The sequence below is a fragment of the Hemicordylus capensis genome, chromosome 3 (assembly GCF_027244095.1).
Source record: "Hemicordylus capensis ecotype Gifberg chromosome 3, rHemCap1.1.pri, whole genome shotgun sequence".
Lineage (NCBI taxonomy): Eukaryota > Metazoa > Chordata > Lepidosauria > Squamata > Cordylidae > Hemicordylus > Hemicordylus capensis.
This window is the reverse complement of record NC_069659.1, coordinates 201,158,261-201,178,125: the sequence shown is the minus strand read 5'-3', so window position 1 is coordinate 201,178,125 and position 19,865 is coordinate 201,158,261. Positions and strand designations below refer to the sequence as shown.

Sequence of the window (19,865 nt, the reverse complement as noted above, 5' to 3'; positions counted from 1 at the left end):
GAGAAGAGAGCTGGAAATTGCCCCATTATGGCTAGGGAGAGATGGTTTTCTCTACCCTTGGAGTGTGGCAAGATCTTACAGTCAGAACCAATATCACCCCAAAGAATCACTGTAGTTTTGGAAACTCTCTACATGACTTTCTTTCTTTGAGGACCTCCAACTGGGTCCCCGTATGCTGTTGGACTACAACTCCCATCATCACCCCTGAAGGCCACTGTGGCAGGGGATGATGGGAGTTGAATTCAAATGACCTCTGGTGACCCAGGCTGGAGAACTCCTGCTCTAAGACAAGCAAAGCCAACTGGATTATCACGCTGAAGCTCCCTAGGCTGATGGGTTCTAGAAGGTTTGAAGTAACGGCCAAAGAAGAGTTCCCTTGGAACCTTCAGACTTGCAGGAGGGAGCAACCAGGGTTTCCAGACAGCATAGAAGGTCACGGCATTGCTGACCGACAACACGATGGGAGAGATCAACTCTTTGGTACCCAAGCTGTCACTCTTCTAGAGAGGCAACCCATCATTTTCCAGGCAAGGACACACACAGTTCTAGACTGGATGGCACAGCAGCAGATAGGCCACATCATGCCACAACAATCAGGTCTGCAGCGAGGTTGCAAAGCTGGCAACCAGAAAAGACTAAAAAGACTAAACAGGCATGTGTCTCGATGGGATGGGTGGGAAAGCGATGTCCTTTCCCTGCAGCGCCCCCATGCCCTGGGATCCTGGAATAGACACGTGGCCAATATGCCCAAGTCAGTCCATGAACCCCACCCCTAGAGCTTACCGTGCAGGGAGGGAGAGGAACGTCACCCCCCATTTACGCTCGTGGGTTTCAGACGCTCCGGACTCATTCCAGTTAATGAATGCCATGACCAAGTTGCAGGAAAAACACAGCGGGGGCAAGATGTACTCTGAGTCTGCGGAGGATCTTGCCTCACATACTCAGCAGTCTCTCTTTTCAAGGGATTGCAGCTGCAAGGGGTGTGTAGTGGGCTATGCTTAGGTTCAGCTTGTCAAATCCCTGCAAAACCCAAAGCAAGCAAAAATCAACACAATCACCATCATACCGACCCGTTAGACAAGGACTCCAAAAACAACCCGCCAATAATCAAATCCAAAAGTGCTCCTGCGCTTGGTTGTAGGACTGGGCCAATTGCTTGGGGCCAGAACTACCACAGACCTCTCATCCCAGATCTCCCTCTCTCTCGGCAAGGTTTTGTTTCATGAAAGCTTGCCAGATCAAGCTTTTGAAAATGATGCACGAGTTACAAGCAGCTCGGTCCCTTTCGAGAGCTGGCAATTTCTGTTCTCAGCCAACGCCATTCAATATCTCCCCGGGAGAAGAGAAGAGCAGCCTTGCTAGATCAGACCCAAGACCTCTCGAGTCCAGCCTCCCATTCCCCACAGTAGCGCACCAGTGGAGCCCTCTGGGAAGCTAACCAGCAGGAGATGACAGCATGCCTCCTCTCCTGCTGTTCCTCCCCTGGAGCTGGTATTCACAGGGGCCCTGCCTCTGAGCCTGGAGGTAGCCTCCAGCCATCAGGACTAGCTGCCACCGAGAGCCCCGCATGGATTGATGTCACTCTCTTCATATCCAAGGAGCCCAGTGTAGTGAACAGGGTTCTGCTTCCCCCCACAACCACCCTGTGAGGCAGCTTATGCTGAGGGAGAAGTGACTGGCCCAGAGTCACCCAGTGAGGCTCAAGGCTGAACAGAGATCCCATCTCCCTGCTCCTCGCCCAGCACTCTAACCACTACACCACGCTGGCTCTCTAAAGAACCCTTTTCACCCCAGAGGGAACGAGTTTCAAAGTTGTTTATCGCCAGCACAATTAAATGCATACATCAAAGATCGTTTCAATGGAACTTTGAGAACTAGTTCTAATTGGAAGATTTGGGTTTCTTTTTGTAAAATGGTGCGCAGCTAGAATGCAGTACATTTCATCGTGACCATTCCTAGGAAGAGATGAGCTGCACTTCTCTTCCCCTTGAGAAGCAGAGGCCACTGCCATGTGTCCAGCTGAGCCCCTCTGGATTTGGGCTTGAGAAGGAATTCTTTCGAGTCCTACAATGTGCTGGGGGAAATGGAAAAGATGGAGGATTCACGAGGATTGGCTGGAGAAAGGACGCCAGCAGCTGCTCTTGCAGGAATCCACTCGGCTCAGAACAAGCTGCCTCTCCCAAGCAAAACTGCAAAGATGCTGCCTGACCAATTCTTCACGGATGCTTTCCAGGGCCGTTCTGGGGACCATCGTTCTGAGCCAATTCAGGGGTTCTGCAGCAGCCCACCAAGTGAAACAGCACACGATGCTCCTTCTTTCCCTTCACTGGAGGCTTCCCTAACTTGGGTCTCCCAAGTTGTCATGGACTCCCATCTTCCAACTCTTGGGCTGCCCCGGCTGGGAATCCCCACTCAGCTCATCAGGAAAACGGGCAGTCACAGCATGCTGTCCTGCAGGGGTCCGAGGACTGGGAGGGCTGCCAGGGGGTCCTCTTGCCCCGAGGTTGCCCCTCCCCAGGCTGCAGCCAGCTGGGTGCTGAAGCTCTGCATCCCCTTCTTCTCCTTCTCCCCAGCCTCGCACCGAGCACTCCCCTTGACATGGACCGGACAAGACTTCCATGAGACGGCTTCTTGGCAACTTGGGAGGGGACAGAAATAGCCACGAGCCACTGACTGGAGTCGCCCCCACCCCACCCCCTGTTGTGTTTTTAGGAGAGCACACACACACTCTGGTTTCATCTTAATTGCTGCCGCTCCTGCTTGGCTGCATCTCTGGAGTTCTTGGCTGAAGCTGATCTTTCCCCCAATTGGTTTGGCAGCAGAAACACTGACTGGGTGGCTCATTCCAAACTGGCTGGAGGAGGCCCCTGCCGGAAAAATGATCCATCTCTGGGTCTCCCTCTCAATACTCCTTATTTCTGGGATACCAGAAAGCCAAGATGAATATATGGGACATTGACCTGCAAAGAGACCTGAGCCTGGCCCCAATGCAGGAGACTTTGGAGAATTCTGCCCCCAGCAGGTTTACTCCTGTCCTGCTAGAGATCCCACGCATCTCACTGCCTTGCACCATCGGAGAGCCTTCTTCAGGCTGGCCTGATAGAAGACTGGGCAACCCTGGAGGGAAGATTGCGGAACATCCCTGACCCTGTGCACATACCTGTGTGTCTCTGGGATTCGGCTATGAGCTCTGGCACTGTAAACACTCTCCTTATCCCACCGATTAAAACCAATTATCATCCGGGTGGACCAGGTGAGTTTGACTTTACCTGTTGTGATCATCCTCATCAGACTGCGGGGCTCCTCCTTCCCCTGCTCTTCTGCTAGGGACAGAATTGAGGGCAGCTGCTCCTCTCAGTGGCCAGCACAAGAGGAGGAAGTGGGTCCCCTCTGGAGCCCCCCCCCCCCACCAGGGGATGGATGCCAGCATCCTGAGCTCCTTTCCCGACTGCTCTCTGGCCTGCCCTCCAGGCTCTCCATTCAGACAAGGACTCAACAGGCAGCACCAGCCCCACAGCAGGGCTCGGCTGAATGGAGGGAGCGGGACGGCGGCGGTGCACAGACCGAGGAGGGTTTCCAGCCCCAGAGCATGTGGGGGCGGCCGCCAGTGGGGCACCCATCATGGGCTGCAGCTCTTTCCCTGCCTGCTCCTGCTGCGCCACCCTCCTTTCCAGGCAGCTGTCCGGCAGGTGAGGCGGGGCGAGCAGGGAGCCTGCGGGGGGCCGTTCTGTCCTGTGGCGGCAGCAGCTTCCCGTCCCACCTCGTTGCTGCTGCTGCTCTCCTTGCAGGTGCTGAGCGACGACGAGGGAGGGAGCCCGGCATGAGCAGCAGCAGCAGCAGCAGCGCCAGCGCCGCCCCCTCCCTCCACCCGCCAGTGTCTATGGGGCAGCAGCAGCCCCCGGAGGAGCCGCCCACCGACCGACCGCCTTCTCTTGGCTGCTCCTCTGCCCCCGCCTGGCAGAGGGGCAAGAAGGGGGGGGACCGCCGCACCAGCTCTCCACAGAGAGAGGCAGGCTGCGCTGGGGTCTGGCTGGGTGGCTCCCTCTTAGCCCCCACCATTGCAGAGGGTGGGGCCTCCTCCTCCTCCTCCTCCTCCTCCTCCTCCTTGGAGGTCTCTGCTCCCCACTCCCCAGAGGGGCCGTCTGACAGGACTGAGAAGGGGGCGGGGCTTTCTGCTCCTCACATGGGGATGTGCCCCGCCCCTCACGTCCCCCCAGCCAGGGCAGCGGCCTGCGAAGGAGGAGGGTGCTTTTCCTCCACCCTCCACGGCCAAGTTCCCACCCCTCTCGCTCCGCCCATCTCCCCGCCCACCCAGCTTGGCTTGGGCTGCAGCAGCCCCGCCCCTCCTCTTTCTCCTCCTCCTCGGGGGCGGGGCCTGCTGCTGCTGTTGCTGCCCGTCTGAGCAGAGCCGGGAGGGTCTCAAGCGAGTGGTGGCACTTTCTGCATGCAGGTGGCGGCCCCACCCTAAGGGGAAAGCCTTAGCTTGCTCTCACAGAGTCTCCCATGCAAATGCAAACCAGGGTGGACCCTGCTGATCAAAGGGTACTCGTCATGCTTGCTACCACAAGACTTCCCATTTGCTCCCCCCCCCACCGAAATGGAGATGTCTCACCCCTGGCTACAACTCCCCCAATCATCCCTTGCCACAAAGGACATTGTGGCAGCAGGAGATGATGGGAGTTGTAGTCCAGCCACGTCAGGGGACCCAATGCAGGGAACCCCGGCCATTGTTTATGGGGTGAGAACTGGAAGAGGAGTTCCACTTCCAGGGAGGGAGCCCCGCTGAGAACTGGAGCTCTCCCCTGGAGAACTGAAATGCATGTCCTGCTGCTTCCGTTTTCCGCCTTCAGCTTTCCCTGCTCTGGATGCTGATACTTCATGCAAGTGGAGACTTCCTGCGGTGGCCCTAAACCAAAAGCCAGACTGACTTGTATTCAAATATCCCCAAAGCTGGCTGTCCAAAAGCAAACTGCGAGCTTGTGGGAAGTCCAAGCATCTGCTTAGCCTTCGATGAATTTAGACTTTGGAAAAGGCTGTTTTCCTTTTAGTAACTGCTTTTATTCAAGAACAACACTACATTATTAAGAATAGTAGTAATAATAAAAATGATGAAAATAGATAATTAATCATCAAATCGATAAAGTAATATAGTGATAGAAACAAGTATATAAAATCAGGGCACAAGGATATCTTGAGAAATTATGTAGGCTTCACAATGATACAAGAAAATGAACCAATTCAGTTGCTCCACATTTGGCTTCATGCCCACAAAGACCACCTTCAAGGTCACTGATGAACCTGCTCAAACTGGTCCTTCCTGTGCTAGTAAACCAGGTTTCTTTTTGAGAAGACTCATGCAGGTTCTGTAATACGTGTGGATGGTCAACTAGGATGAAGACATAGAAGCAGGTCAGCTGCTTTAAATATGCTGAACCAATGGAAGTGGAAGGCGATTTCACAGCAGTCAGGTCACATCCAGTTGCATCGTAGCATGAGCATATACATCGAAATCCCCACCACTACGAATAAGCCCCACACATCTAGGTTGGCACAATTTAAGGCAATGGTATGTACAGTATAATAATAAATGTATATAATAATAAAAGGAGGGATGGAAGGATTTAAAACCAGGGCATGAACATGTCTAGAGAAATTAAGTAGGCTTCACATCAGTCCTATTCCTTATCCCACCATCTTGTTTCACACCCACACAGCGCGGCCTGGAGGGTACTGATCCATCTCAAACTGATCCTTTCTGTCTTAAGTTCACCAGGTTTCTTTCTAAAAAGCCCGGTGCACTTGACCAGGCTCAAGGTATTGAAATGCTGCCCAGGAAGCCCGTTGCTAGAGGCAGGCATACAGGCAAGACATCATGAGGGCTAGGGATGTGCAAAAAATTTGTGTGCCCGAAACGATCTGTGCCCAAAATGAACAATTTCGGGTGATTCGGGACTGAACCGAATCACCCCCGATGCCCCCCCGAATTTTTTTCGGGCACAAGCCAAATCACCCGAATTTCGGACCTGAAAAATCCGGGTGATTCGGTTCATGGTTGATTTTGGGTGAATTTTTAAAGTTTTAGTGACTTTGGGGCAGTTTGGGGGCATAGCATGGGATCTGGGCAAAAGGAGTGGGGTGGGGTGGTAGTGCCTAATGGGTGCAGGCTACCACCCCAATTTCAGGGGGATTGGGCAGAGGGCTGATTTTTGGTAAATTTCTGAAATTTTCATGTCTTTGGGGCAGATTGGGTCATATTGGGGCAGAAAGTGGGGCCTGGGGCAGAATAGTGGGGTGGGGTAGTAGTGCCTAATGGGTGGAGGCTACCACCCCAATTTCAGGGGGTTTGAACAAAGGGGTGATTTTTTGAGAATTTTTGAATTTTAGTGATTTTGGGGCAGTTTGGGGGCAGAAAGTGGATCTGCTCCAAAAGAGTGGGGTGGGGTGGTAGTGCCTAATGGGTGGAGGCTACCACCCCAATTTCTGGGGGATTGGGCAGAGGGCTGATTTTTTGAGAATTTTTGAAGTTTGGGTGTCTTTGGGGCAGATTGGGGGCAGAAAGTGGATCTGCCCCAAAGGAGTGGGGTGGGCTGGTAGATAGTGCCTAATGGGTGGAGGCTACCACCCATCCCCAATTTAAGAGTGATTGGGCAGAGAGGTGAATTATGGTGAATTTATTTGTATGAGGTTTGTCTTCATAAGGTGAAGTGTGCTAAATTGATTACTTCCTCATATTATTCATAGTAAAGGAAAGTGTGAAAAAGTGAAAGTGGGGTCATGAGAGTTGTTTAATTGAAAAAAATCTCATTTGCTATGATAGAATGAGAATTCACACCTCAGAAAAAACTCCCTGCCGGGCAGGGCTGGAGCTGGAGGCAGGGGCTTCAGCGGGGGGAATGCGGCTGGCCCGGGAATGGGTGGAAGCGGCCGGACGGTAGCTGCCACTGGAGGCAGGGGCTTCCGTGGGGGTGGCGGCGCTGGTCCTGGGAGGGGTGGCAGCTGCTGACCTGGCGTCCGCTGCAAACCCTGGATTGAAGAAGAGGAAGAGAGGCGTGAGGAGGGCTCCTCTTGTGCTCTGGAAGGTGAAAGGAAGACGGGGGGCCCCCAACCCCAGCCCCACTGATCTACCTGCTGACCCCAATAGGTACAGGTGAAACTCGGAAAATTAGAATATCGTGCCAAAGTCCATTAATTTCAGTAATGCAAATTAAAAGGTGAAACTGATATATGAGACAGACGCATTACATGCAAAGCCAGATAAGTCAAGCCTTAATTTGTTATAATGGTGATGATCATGGCGTACAGCTCATGAAAACCCCAAATCCACAATCTCAGAAAATTAGAATATTACATGGAACCAAGAAGACAAGGATTGTAGAATAGAACATTATCGGACCTCTGAAAAGTATAAGCATGCATATGTATTCAGTACTTGGTTTGGGCCCCTTTTGCAGCAATTCCTGCCTCAATGCGGCGTGGCATGGATGCTATCAGCCTGTGGCACTGCTGAGGTGTTATGGAAGACCAGGAGGCTTCATTAGCGGCCTTCAGCTCTTCTGCATTGTTTGGTCTCATGTCTCTCATCCTTCTCTTGGCAATGCCCCATAGATTCTCTATGGGGTTCAGGTCAGGCGAGTTTGCTGGCCAATCAAGCACAGTACACTGTATACTTTTCGGAGGTCCGATATTGTTCTATTCTTCAATCCTTGTCTTCTTGGTTCCATGTAATATTCTAATTTTCTCCGGGGCCAGAAGTCCAGGGCCTGCAGAAGTCCTGGGGGCCCCCAGATGCTCTTGAGTCTGTCCTGAGTGGTGCAGTCTGTGCCCTCAAGATCCTACGTGTTAAAAAATGATGCTTAACTTGCCTGACCCAAAGGCCTTTAGGTCCAGGCTCAGAAATTATCTAGGTGCACCTCTGGTCACCCGCATGAATATCCAGCTCTGTCACAACCTCCTTCCCCATCTTTTACAGGTGGAGACCTAACAGCAGCTCTTCCACAGCACTCTCTACATCACCACCTGGCCATGTCTAGGCAGTCTCTTTCCGCATGCGTTGGAATGATTTATAACTCCACACCGATGCCAAGCTAACCACCCAGCGGGATTCTCCATTAGACATGCCGTCCGCTTCAAGGGGCCGGTTTGTATGTTAAGTGTCTGCTGTTTTTTACTGTTAACTCCGCAGGAATCTCTTTCCAGGTATGTCAAGACCTACCTGCTTCCAGACAAAGCGCGGATGGGCAAGAGGAAGACATCCGTCAGGAAGAGGACCGTGAGCCCCATTTACAACGAGGTGTTGCGGGTAAGGATGGATAAAAGTGTGGGGAGGGACGGAGCAGGGAAAGGGCTGTGGCTCGGCGGCAGAGCATCTGCTTTGCGTGCAGGAGGCCCCAGTTTCAGCACTTGGCAGCAGCTTCAGGTAGGGCTGGAAAGACTCTTACCTGAAACTCTGGAGAGCTGCTGCCAGTCAGAGTAGATAATACTGAGCTGTGGACATAGGAAGGAACATAGGAAGCTGCCTTCTGCTGAGTCTGACCATTGGTGCATCTAGCTCAGTACTGTCTGCACAGACTGGCAGCAGCTTCTCCAAGGTTGCAGGCAGGCGTCTCTCTCAGCCCTCTCTTGGAGATGCTGCCAGGGAGGGAACTTGGAAACGAGATGCTCTTCCCAGAGCAGCCCCATCCCCTGAGGGGAATCTCTTCCAGTGCTCACATGTTTCCCATCCAAATGCAAACCAGGGCAGACCGTGTTTAGCAAAGGGGGAAACTCGTGCTTACTACCACAAGACCAGAGCCACCTAATGGCACAGTGGGGAAGCAACCTGCCTAGAGAGCAGGAGGTTGCCGGTTCGAATCCTCACTGGTGTGTTTCCCAGAATGTGGGAAACTCCTCTGTCGGGCAGCAGCGATATAGGAAGGTGCTGGAAGGCATCGTCTCATACTGCGTGGGAGATGGCAATGGTAAACCCTCCTGTAGTCTACCAAGAAAACCACAGGGCTCTGTGGGCGCCAGGAGTCAAAATCGACTCGGCAGCACAACCTTTCCTTTCCTTTCCTTTCCTTTCCTTTCCTACCACAAGACCTGTTCTGCCCCAATTTTAGATGGATAGATGGTCTGACTCGGCAGAAGGCAGCTTCTTATGTAAGCCATGATATTATCATCACCACCACTATACTGTGCCTCTTTCCAACAACAAAATAAGTGACCAAATGTTTAAAAAAGGAACAAGAAAATAGTTCCCTGTCCCAAAAGGGCCCACAGTCTTTAAAAAAATAAATAAAGGGGAGACACCCGCAACAGCCCCTGATAACAGGAATGCTATGCTGGGCTGAATAGGGGCAGTTGCTCTTTGCCTGCTAAATATAATAATTCTGAATATATCACAGCTGTTTTGGGCTGGGATCAGACACTTTCTGTTAGAGTCAGGAGAAGAAGGTGGCTGCTTCCTCTCTCTCTCTCTTTTTTCTTCCACCAGGGGCGTAGCAAGGTTGGACTGGGCCCAGAGACACGATTTTAAAATGCCCCCCCCCAAAGTCCAGGGCCTCCGCACAACCCAGGCCCCCAAGGATTTAAGTCTGATATTCCAAAATAAGTGTGCTGCCTGCAAATACATTTCACTGAATACACACACACACATCACAATATATAGTGATATACATTGAGTACTATACATTTGTATTACTTTTAATGCCTAGAACACACTAAAAAGATGAATTATTAAAATGGGCCCCTTGCTGCAGATTAGCAAAGGAGACTTTCAACCATGCAGGGTGAGCCTATGTCTGTGTTCTCAGAATTCTGAACAAATTCAGTCAAGTTTGATTGCAGGAGGTTTTTCACAGGAGGCTTTTAAAGCCCTTTAAGACACATCTCCTCTGGAATGGAGGTGCTGCATTCCCATGTTGGCCAGATTTACTCTGAAGTCCCTGCAAGTTATTGGGGAGCAGTTCACACACAAGAAAAATAAAATAAAATAAAAGCACCACACATGCTTCACAGTTCTCACTCAGACCTTCTGGGTTGCAAAACAACTTGAACATTTATAAATGAATGAATGAATAAATAAAATTAATAAAATACTGTTCCAGAAGTTTTTGCAATTTTCTGCCATGAAACAAGCCACTTATAGGACTTTTTAGATAGTTTTTTAAAGTCAGCAAATTTTCCAAGCTGTTTCGAAATAAATATTCAGAGACTTCTCGGTCCCTCCCCCCCCCATATCCAAGCTCTATGGCAAGCAGATCCCTATATAGGGGGGGGGGGGGGGCGGGAAAGGTAACCACAAAAAGGAGTTCACACTCTACCTGGAAAATGCTGGTCTGGGTTAAGCAGGGCAGCAAGGGGTCTTCTGCTGCAGAGAACACTCTGGCTGCCTCCCCCTTCCTGGCTGGCTTGGGCCCTACTCGAGTTCAGGCTTCACTGCGGCCTACACGGAGGCCTCCGTGGAAGCCCCGCCCACCCGCCGATCCGCTGAGAGGCGCCCGGGAGAAAAGCAGCTTGCCTGCTGCTTGGATGGCCGAGCAGGAGGACCAGCAGGAGAGGGGGCCAAGAGGGCAAGGGGCTGAGAGGCTATGGGGCTGGGCAGGGGGCAATGGGGAGTCACATGAGGTGCCCCTGGGGTGCCCCTCCAGGCAGTGGGGCCCCCAGACAACTGTCTCCCCTTGCCCTATCATTGTTACGTGCCTGTCTTCCACCAACTTGCATCGCCTTCCACCATCTTCCACAGGAATGCTGACCAAGGAGCTGCCAGACCATTAACTGGGCCCTGTGGTATGATGTAACTGGGAGAACAGGAAGAAAAGGGAAGGCGAGCTGGCCCTGTGGGAGCAGCCATGACTTGTCCCCTTTGCTAATCAAGGTCTGCCTTAGTTTGCATTTAGATGCGTAGCTACATGTAAGTGCAATAAGATATGGGGCCACAGCTCAGTGGCAGAGCATCTGCTTTGCATGCAGAAGGTCCCAGGTTCAATCCCTGGCAGCATTTCCAGGTAGGGCTAGGAGAGAGACTCCTGCCTGTAATGTAGGAGAAGCTGCTGCCAGTCTGGGTAGACAAGAGTGAGCTAGATGAGCCAAGGGTCTGACTGGATAGAAGGCAGCTTCCTATGTTCCTAAAAGCAAAACGCATGCATGTTTCAAGGAGAGGAGAGCTGGTCTTGTGGTAGCAAGCACAACTTGTCCCCTTAGCTAAGCAGGGTCAGCACTGGTTGCAGATGAGGGAAAACGTGTGAGCACTGGAAGAGATTCCCCTCAGGGGATGGGGCTGCTCTGGAAAGAGCAAGTGCCTGCTTGCATGCAGAAGGTTCCAAGTTCCCTCCCGGGCAGCATCTCCAAGATAGGCCGCGAGAGAGACTCCTGCCTGCAACCTTGGAGAAGCTGCTGCCAGTCTGTGAAGACAATCCTGAGCTAGATAGACCAAGGGTCTGACTCAGTATCTGGCAGCTTCCTATGTTCCTAAACTCTCTTTCTCCTTCTCGGCAGTATAAAATAGAGAAAATGGTTCTGCTGATTCGGAAGCTGAGTCTTTCGGTGTGGCACAATGACCCTTTGGGGAGGAACAGCTTCTTGGGTGAGAGGGAAGTAGACCTGGCCGGCTGGGACTGGAGGAACAATAAGCTGAACTGGTATATGCTGAAACCCCGGGTGAGGGTGCTTCAGCCAAGGAGGGATTCTCCTTCAAGATATGCCTTCAGGGTTGTGTGTAAAGCGCAAGGGCCTGATCTGTAAAGTGAGAGTTTGCAACGGATGGACCACCACAGAGCCGAGGCTCAAAAACAACCTCAGACGGCTCAGGCAGCAGCGATGTGTAGAGGCTACTGCAAGCATCACTGAAATGTGAGCTCTGCCTGCAGTTCCCTTGATCTCAGGAAAGGAAGGCAAGCAAAAGCAGGATTTCAGCTTAGCAAAGATTTCCCATCTAGTCCCAGGAGCAGAGCCACCATTGGGCAAATAGGTTCAAAGAACCTGGGCCGTTGTTAATCTGGGGCCGCACCTCGCGGCCCCGATCTGCCCCCATATCTGACATCAAACGTGTGTGTGTGTGGGGGGGTAATTTCACTCTCTTCATTACCCCATTTGGTAATGAAATCGGCCTTTGCTGCATTGGCAGCGTGAGCTGGAGTGACTCTCCTTGCCTTTAAAGAGAGAGTGTTCTGGTGAGAAATGGACAGTGGCTGCTCTCTGACTCCTCCCTTCTATATTTTCAGCCACAGTTTTTTTCTGCAACATTTCTGAACATTGCAAAAATGCCCGAATTTTGTGCACGAAAATCAGCTTGTAGCTCCCAAAATTCCGGAAGTGCGCTTCCCTTGTGGGTGTGGATATGCTTAACATAACAACTCCAGCAAAAGTCTCCTGGCTTGAAGAAATTTGGGGGGGGGAATGGGAAAAACACTTTGGGAGTGGCGATATGGCCTCTGAGATATGAGTTCGTGGAGGAGTGCATTAAATTGAGGGGGAACTCCTCAAATCCATAGGGGAAATCTGCACACTGGTTCCAGAGCACCAGCTCTGATCATCAGCTGGTCAAAAATCCATGTGTTTATGCGCATTTTGCCTATCGTAGACTTTTCTGTTGCAGTCTCTCTCTACAATCAATTGCGTTGACCATCGAGGAGTGATAAACCTGTCCATTAAGTACATCCCACCAGGATCCCTAGGTAAAAAAAACCCCTTGTGCCTTCAGAAAAATGTTTCAGGCTGCTAACAGGGAGACTCCATGAAATAGCCACTCTCGTGACTGTATATAACGAGGCTATTCACACCAGCAGCCCAACCCAGGCTAGGGCCGCCCAGACTGGGTTGGACTGCTCGTGTGGAGCACCAGGATTTTTCCCGATCCTGGTGCTTCCGCCCCCGCTAGTCCAACTTTTTAGCCCGGCGATTTGCCGAGGCTAAATGAACAGAGGTTTGTTTAACTGGGGTTCGTTTAACCGAGGTTCATTTAACCTCACCAACAAACCGGGTTTATTTAACCTAGGTTCATTTCACTGAGGTTTGTTTAACCTTGCCAACAAACCATGGTTTGTTTAATCGAGGTTCATTTTAACTTGGTGGCGATCGTGCTCACTGGGCTCCCCCTCCCCTGGTCTGCTACCATTTCTAGCAGCGAGCTGGGGGAAGGAGTGGCTGCACCGAGTGCAGTGACTACTCTAGTGTGAGCGGCCGGCAGGAGGGGGAAGTGTCCCCACTCCCAGCTCTTACCTTTTCCACGCCGCCGCTCGTGTGGGTTTGTGGCATAGCGGAGGGAAGCACGGCTTCCACTCATCTGGTGACCAGCTGCCTTCCCCCACAGCCCTTGGAAGCAGCAGCCGACGGTCACATGTGCAACCTCAACGTCTCATATATATTACCGGAGATTAGAACGGAATATATCCCTAGCCAAAATGCATAATGAATGACTTTTAATTTGGGGGGTTGCTCCTTTGCCCTCCACATGCAGCTCGCCTTGCACCATCCAGGCAGGGCCGGTGCCAGACTATTTTGTGCCCTTGGCAAACACATCGACACTCTGCGCCCCTCTGCGGTCTGCACCCAAGGCGGCTGCCTAGTTGGTCTAATGGTAGCCCCGACCCTGCATCCAGATCTGCCTCAGGAAACTGGTTTACTGTCATGCAGACATAGGAAGCTGCCTTATCCCGAGTCGGGCCAGTGGCCCATCTAACTCAGTGTTGTCTGCACAGACTGGCAGCGGCTCTCTCCCGGGTTTCAGGCAGGAGTCTTTCCCAGCCCTACCCAAAGATACTACCAAGGTTTGAACCTCCAACCTGCCCTATCCCCCAAAGATCAAGGAGTGCTCATAGGAACACAAGAAGCTGCCTTCTAGTCAGGCCCTGGGTCCATGTAGCTCAGCATTGTCTACACTGACTGGCTGCGGCTTCTCCAAGGCAGGAGTCTTTCCCAGCCCTTCTTGGAGATGCTGCCAAATATTTAACCTGCAGCCTTCTCCATACGGAGCAGATGCTCTGCCACTGATCTATGGCCCCACCCCATATTATAAAGTAAAGAATGGTTTCACTTGTTATCAATGTCATGTTTTCCTTGCACAGGGCAGTACACACAGTCTCCCTCCTATTTTATGCTCACAACAACCTTGCAAGGTAGGCGAGATTGAGTGAGAGCAACTGGGTCACCAGTGAGCCCCGCTAATGAGCAGGGATGTGAACAGGAATCTACCTGCCCCAGTTTATCCACTATAGCACATTTTACTGTCCATTGGGATCTGTTTTATTAAGACTTTTGGATGAAGGAAGCTAACATACTTCTTGGTAACCAACCAACTATGTCTCTTGATCCTTCATGGCAGGTCGAAAGACCCCTCCGTCTGGGGAGGTCCATATCTGGGTCAAGGACACCAAAGATCTGCCCCAGTTACGTCCCTCCGGAGTGGGCTCCTTTGTGAAATGGTAGGTGTGTCATGGGGCGGGGGGTGGATTTCATACCCACACGGACCCAAGCAAGCACAACCATATGCTTCCATGGTGCTCATTCATCACACATACCTTCGCTGACAAAGAAATGCTCAGAGGTGTCCCTACCACTTTAAACCCTAAGCAGTTTAGAGCCAACATATCTGAACATGACTCCACCCACCATATAAGATCCATGAGGGAAGCCCTCTTTTTGTTTCTCACCTCTGTCTGATGCTCAGTTGGTGGCGATGCAGGACAGAGCTTTTTCGGATCCCCCACTCTGTAGAACTCCCTGCCACTTGAGGTTCACTTGGTGGTGCCTTCCCTGCTCGTTTTCCAATCATCTCTTGATATTTTTTTTATCCCAGCAGGCCTCTTAAGTGTGTTAAATGTTGCCACTATGAATTCCGCTCTCTTGGCTTGGGATCCAAGTTCCATCGTGGATATTAAAGTAATAATAAATAGTAATAGCTAGGCTCCGGAGGGCTTGAATTCTGTTTGCTTAGCTGAATGACTGGAAAAAATAAGTGGAAGATGACATTTCTCTGTCGCCATTCTGCCTGATGTCAGATGCTCTTTCTCCCTTGCAAGCTACGTTCTTCCAGACACCAGTAAAAAGAGCTACCAGAAGACCCTCATTGTACAGAGGGACTCCAACCCAGTGCTTAACCACACCATCGTGTACGACGGCTTTCATACAGAAGATCTGAAGGATGCCTGTGTCGAGCTGACCGTCTGGGATCATGAGAAACTGACCAATCACTTTCTGGGAGGGATCCAGCTGGGACTTGGGACAGGTAATAACGAGGCCCTTTCGCCTCATTCCAGTTTCGACATGAAACATGTTCTCCTTGCCCAGAAAATATAAACAGGGAGAGCAGACATCCAAAGGGCATGTTTTGGACCGCAAATCAAAATGGAAAGGGCTTCTCTTCAGAAGCGTGGCTGGGCGGAAATTAGAATTCACAGCAAGCCAGGCCTCTGCACCATTGAAATCAATGAGTACCGTTCATTTCCCATTAATTTCCCATTAATTTTAGTAGGATGTAGTCATGACTAACATAGCCCGGATGATTTCAGGGGTTGAACCTGAAGCCATCAGCATGCAAGTTGTACACTGGACTCGGGTCAGGACATCCTAAAATGAATGACAGCGAATGCCCACTAAAATGCACTGGTTCTTTCCAAATGGCAAGGGGACTGCATGGAATTTCTGAATGGCCAATGGAGAGGAGAGGAGAGCTGGTCTTGTGGCTGCAAGCATGACTTGTCCCCTTAGCTAAGCAGGGTCTGCCCTGGTTGCATATGAATGGGAGACTAGAAGTGTGAGCACTGTCAGAGATTCCCCTCAGGGGATGGAGCTGCTCTGGGAAGAGCAGAAGGTTCCAAGTTCCCTCACTAGCATCTCCAAGATAGGGCTGAGAGAGATTCCTGCCTGCAGCCTCGGAGAAGCCACTGCCAGTCTGTGAAGACAATACTGAACTAGGTAGACCAATGGTCTGATTCAGTATATGGCAGCTTCCTATGTTTCTAACCAGTGCATCTTAGTGGGCATTCCCTGTCATTCTTGACTATATGATCCTATTGATATATTTGTGCAAGAGTTTGTTTCAATTTGTCGCTTAAGATGATGGTGAAATGCAGCAGTCATGCTAACTGAGGAAAGAGGCACCTCTTAGAAAGTGGTCTAGTTCTCTTGCATTTAGCAGGGGGAGAGCAACTGTCCCTCTTCAGACCAGTACACTGTCCCTACAGTGGCTGTTGGCTGGCGTCTCTCTTGTGTCTCTGTGGGGCAGGGAACCATCTTCTCCTTGCTTTTGCTATGAAAGCTGTTTGGGGAATTTTTCTGCTCGAGAAGCAGGGTAGACAAGTGAGGGGGATAAATAAGAAGTGGGGCAAAGACCGGCCTTGCTGAAGGGGCCCCTGCTGACTGGGCCGAAGGGCACCTTCTCAAAATGGCGGCTCTCTCGTATCCCACAAGAGGGGGAGCAACTGTCCCTATTCAGCCCAGCCCAGTGTCCTTCCCAGTGACTGTTGCTGGCGTCTCGTTGGTGTTTCTTTTTCGCCTGCAAGCCCCTTGGAGGCAGAGAACCATCTACTCATGCCTTTTGCTGTGGAAGCCCCTTTGGGAACCTTTTCTGTGGAACGGCAGAGGGGACAGCTGCTCCATAAATAATAAATGAGCAGCCCCCCTCAGGCAAAGGTCGGCCTCGTTAAGTACCTGCTGACCAGGCTAGGGGGCACCTTCTCAAAATGGCGGCTCTCTTCCATTTAGAGGTGCTGTCCCTGTCCAGCCCAGCCTAGGTGGCTGTTGCTTGGGCTCTCCTTTGTCTTTCTTTTTAGACGGTGAGCCCCTTGGGGCAGAGAACCATCTTCTCACTCCTGTTGCCTTGGAAACTGCTTTGGGGACTTTTCCGGTGGAAAAGCAGAGGGGACAGCTGCTCAGTGAATAATGAATGAGCGGCCCCCTCAGGCAAAGGTCGGCCTCGTTAAGGGGCCTCTGCTGGGCCAAGAAGCGCCTTTTCAAAATGGCGGCCGGGGAGAGCAGCTGGCCCTATTCAGCCTAGAATAGCATCCCTCCCAGTTGCTGGGGGTCTCCCTTGTGTCTCCCTCCTTTAGATTGGGAGCCTCTTTGGGGCAGGGAACCATCTTTTCTCCTTGCTGTTGCTATAGAAATTCCTTTGGGAACTTTTCTGTGGAAAAACAGAGAGGACAGCAGCTGCTCAGCGAATAATGAATGAGCAGCCCCCGCAGGCAAAGGCCGCCCTCCTTCAAGGGGCTCCTGCTGACTGAGCCAAACGACACTTTTCCAAAATGGCGGCTCTCTTCCATTCAGCAGGGGGAGAGTAGCTGGCCCTGTTCAGCACACAAAGTATAGCAGCCTTCCCAGTGGCTCTTGCTAGGATCTCTCCGCGTCACCCACCCCTCTCTCTCAGCTTGTTTTAGACCATGAGCTCTTTTGGAGCAGAGAGCCATTTCCTCATCCCTTTTGCTATGTAAACTGCTCTGAGAACTGCTGTGATATATATGTGTTGCAGCTGGGGACAATGGGAGTTGTAGTCCACCAACATCTGGAGAGTCTCAAGTCGGCCATCCCTGCTTCCGAGACCAGTGTCGTTGAGCCTGGAAGAGCCTGTGGGTTAAATGAGTGGCCTTGAGTAACAGGGTTGCCAACCCTGACTGGAGCTCTTCCTGCAAGGTTCCCCCTGCTCCCATTTTTGTAATGCAATATCTGTCACCACACCAGGCCAGAAGAACCTCCAGGATTACTTTCAGTAGTGGATCCTGGAGGGCAGGGCTGGCAAACCTCAGGTCGCTCAAGAAAAACAGCTAGATCTAACCGCTGTGACTATACTGTATTTACCTGAATACAAGACTAGGTTTATTCCAAGTATTTTGATCTTAGAAATCAGGAGGTCATCTTATATTCAGAGTCCTGTTATTTTTGAGTCAATGTAGGTATAACTTGAATGTAACCTCTACTTTTTAAGGGGATCGTCTTAAATTCAGAGTCATCTTCCATAGGGTATTTCCATTTTAGACAGTCAATGGTGCTTTTCTTCTGTGTTTGACAAGGAACACCATTAAGGGAGGAGAGCTGGTCTTGTGGTAACGAGTATGAAATGCCGCCTTTGCTAAACAGAGTCCACCCTAGTTTGCACTGAATGGGAGTCTACATGTGTGAGCACTGTAAGATATTCCCCTCAGGGGATGGGGCCGCTCTGGGAAGAGCACCTGCACACTTGCATGCAGCAGGTTCTATAACTCAGTGGAAGAGCATCTTTTTACTTGCATGCATAAGGTTCCAAGTTCTCTCCCTGGCAACTCCAAGACAGGGCGGAGAGAAACTCTGGCCTGCAGTCCTGGAGAAGCCGCTGCCAGTCTGTGTAGACAAGACTGAACTAGATGGACCAATGGTCTGACCCAGCCTGAGGCAGCTTCCTATGTTCCTATGATACACACAGTCCTACCATGAACTTGACTGCTTGCAGCAGAGATTATGACCTCTCAAAAAAGGAGCACGATCATAGGTTGCCCCTTTTCATAGCCGCTGATACAGCAGTTCATAGGAATATAGGAAGCTGCCTCATACTGAGTCAAACCCTGGGTCCATCTAGCTTAGTACTGTCTACACTAGGGATTCTCAATGTTGGGTCCCCATATATTATTGGACTTCAACTCCCATAATCCCCAGCCCCAGCGGCCTTTGGCTGGGGATTATGGGAGCTGAAGTCCAATATCATCTGAAGACCCAATGCTGAGAATCCCTACTCTACACTGACTGGCAGCGTCTCTCCAAAGTTTCAGGCTGGAATCTTTCTAGCCCTACCTGGAGATGCTGCCAGGGATTGAACCGAGGACCTTCTGTATGCAAGTCCTACGGTGGGCATTCTAAAATGAATGGCATTGAATGCCCACTGAAATGCACTGGTTTCTTCCTAATGGCCATGAAATGCACCGAATGGCCATTTGGAAATGCCATGCATTCCTATGGCCATTTGGAAGGAACCAGGGTATTACAGTGGGCATTCCCTGTCATTCATTTTAGCACATTCCCTCGAGTCCTCATGATCAAATGCATGGTGTCAGCCTAGCGGACATAGGACCCTTGGTCTGTCTGTCTGAGTATTGTCTACACCAGGGATTCTCAACGTTGGGTCCCCAGATGTTATGGGACTTCAACTCCCATAATCCCAACCAAAGGCCGCTGGGGCTGAGGATTATGGAAGTTTAAGTCCAATAACTTCTGGGGACCCAACATTGAGAATCCCTGGTCTACACTGACTGGCAGCAGCTCTCCAAGGTTTCAAGCAGATGTCTCTCCAGCCCTACTTCCACTGAACTACCGCCCCATCCCCCAAAGGGAATATCTGACAGTACTCACATGTAGACAGCCATCCAAATACAAACCTGGGCAGACCCTGCTTAGCAAAGGGGATCATTCACATTCTCTACCCCAAGACCAGCTCTCCTCCTCCCCGAGGCTCACTTGTTTCTTGTTTCTTTCAAAGGCTCCAGCTATGGGATTGCCGTTGACTGGATGGACTCCACACAAGAGGAGGTCGCATTTTGGCAGGAAATGATGACCACGGCGAATGAATGGATTGAAGCGTCCCTGCCTTTGCGCTCTCTGGCTGGAAAAAGGAAGCTGAAATGAACAGCTGGCAGCAGCCCACAGAGGAACGGAGAACCGTTTACACAGAGAAGAGGGCCAATGCAAAGCTGGCTGACCTCAGGATTGCCTGTGCAATGCACTTCGAAAGGACAAGGTATTATTACTCATCCCAAGAGAGGACTGAGCGGATTTTACATCCCAGCTAGCTGAAAGACCTGCTGCTCGTCACCTCTCCATCATCTAGACCTTAGATTTTATTCGACTTTGGGTTTGTACCCAGAGAGCAGGGAAGAAATGGTGTAAATATGTTTATAGTTTATTTTATTACAGTGTCCATGATGCTG

At 51.1% G+C, this 19,865-nt stretch overlaps 1 protein-coding gene across 1 annotated transcript; it reads left to right on the top strand.

The window, feature by feature from the left end:
* The first annotated feature begins 10,267 nt into the window (after nt 1-10,267).
* On the top strand, nt 10,268-19,865 carry LOC128350110 (synaptotagmin-like protein 2). Its single transcript, XM_053307817.1, has 5 exons — nt 10,268-11,637; nt 12,575-12,653; nt 14,300-14,399; nt 14,997-15,202; nt 19,418-19,865. Exons 1-5 carry the CDS (start codon nt 11,443-11,445, stop codon nt 19,561-19,563), a joined length of 726 nt encoding a protein of 241 aa, XP_053163792.1. The 5' UTR covers nt 10,268-11,442; the 3' UTR covers nt 19,564-19,865.

Excerpts from the sequence above, each read along its gene's own strand:
- LOC128350110 (XM_053307817.1), top strand. The coding sequence starts at position 11,443 with ATGTTCCTAAACTCTCTTTCTCCTTCTCGGCAGTATAAAATAGAGAAA. Across the intron at positions 11,638-12,574 it reads GGTATATGCTGAAACCCCGG|TCTCTCTCTACAATCAATTG; the intron begins GTGAGGGTGCTT and ends TTTCTGTTGCAG. Across the intron at positions 15,203-19,417 it reads CCAGCTGGGACTTGGGACAG|GCTCCAGCTATGGGATTGCC; the intron begins GTAATAACGAGG and ends TTTCTTTCAAAG.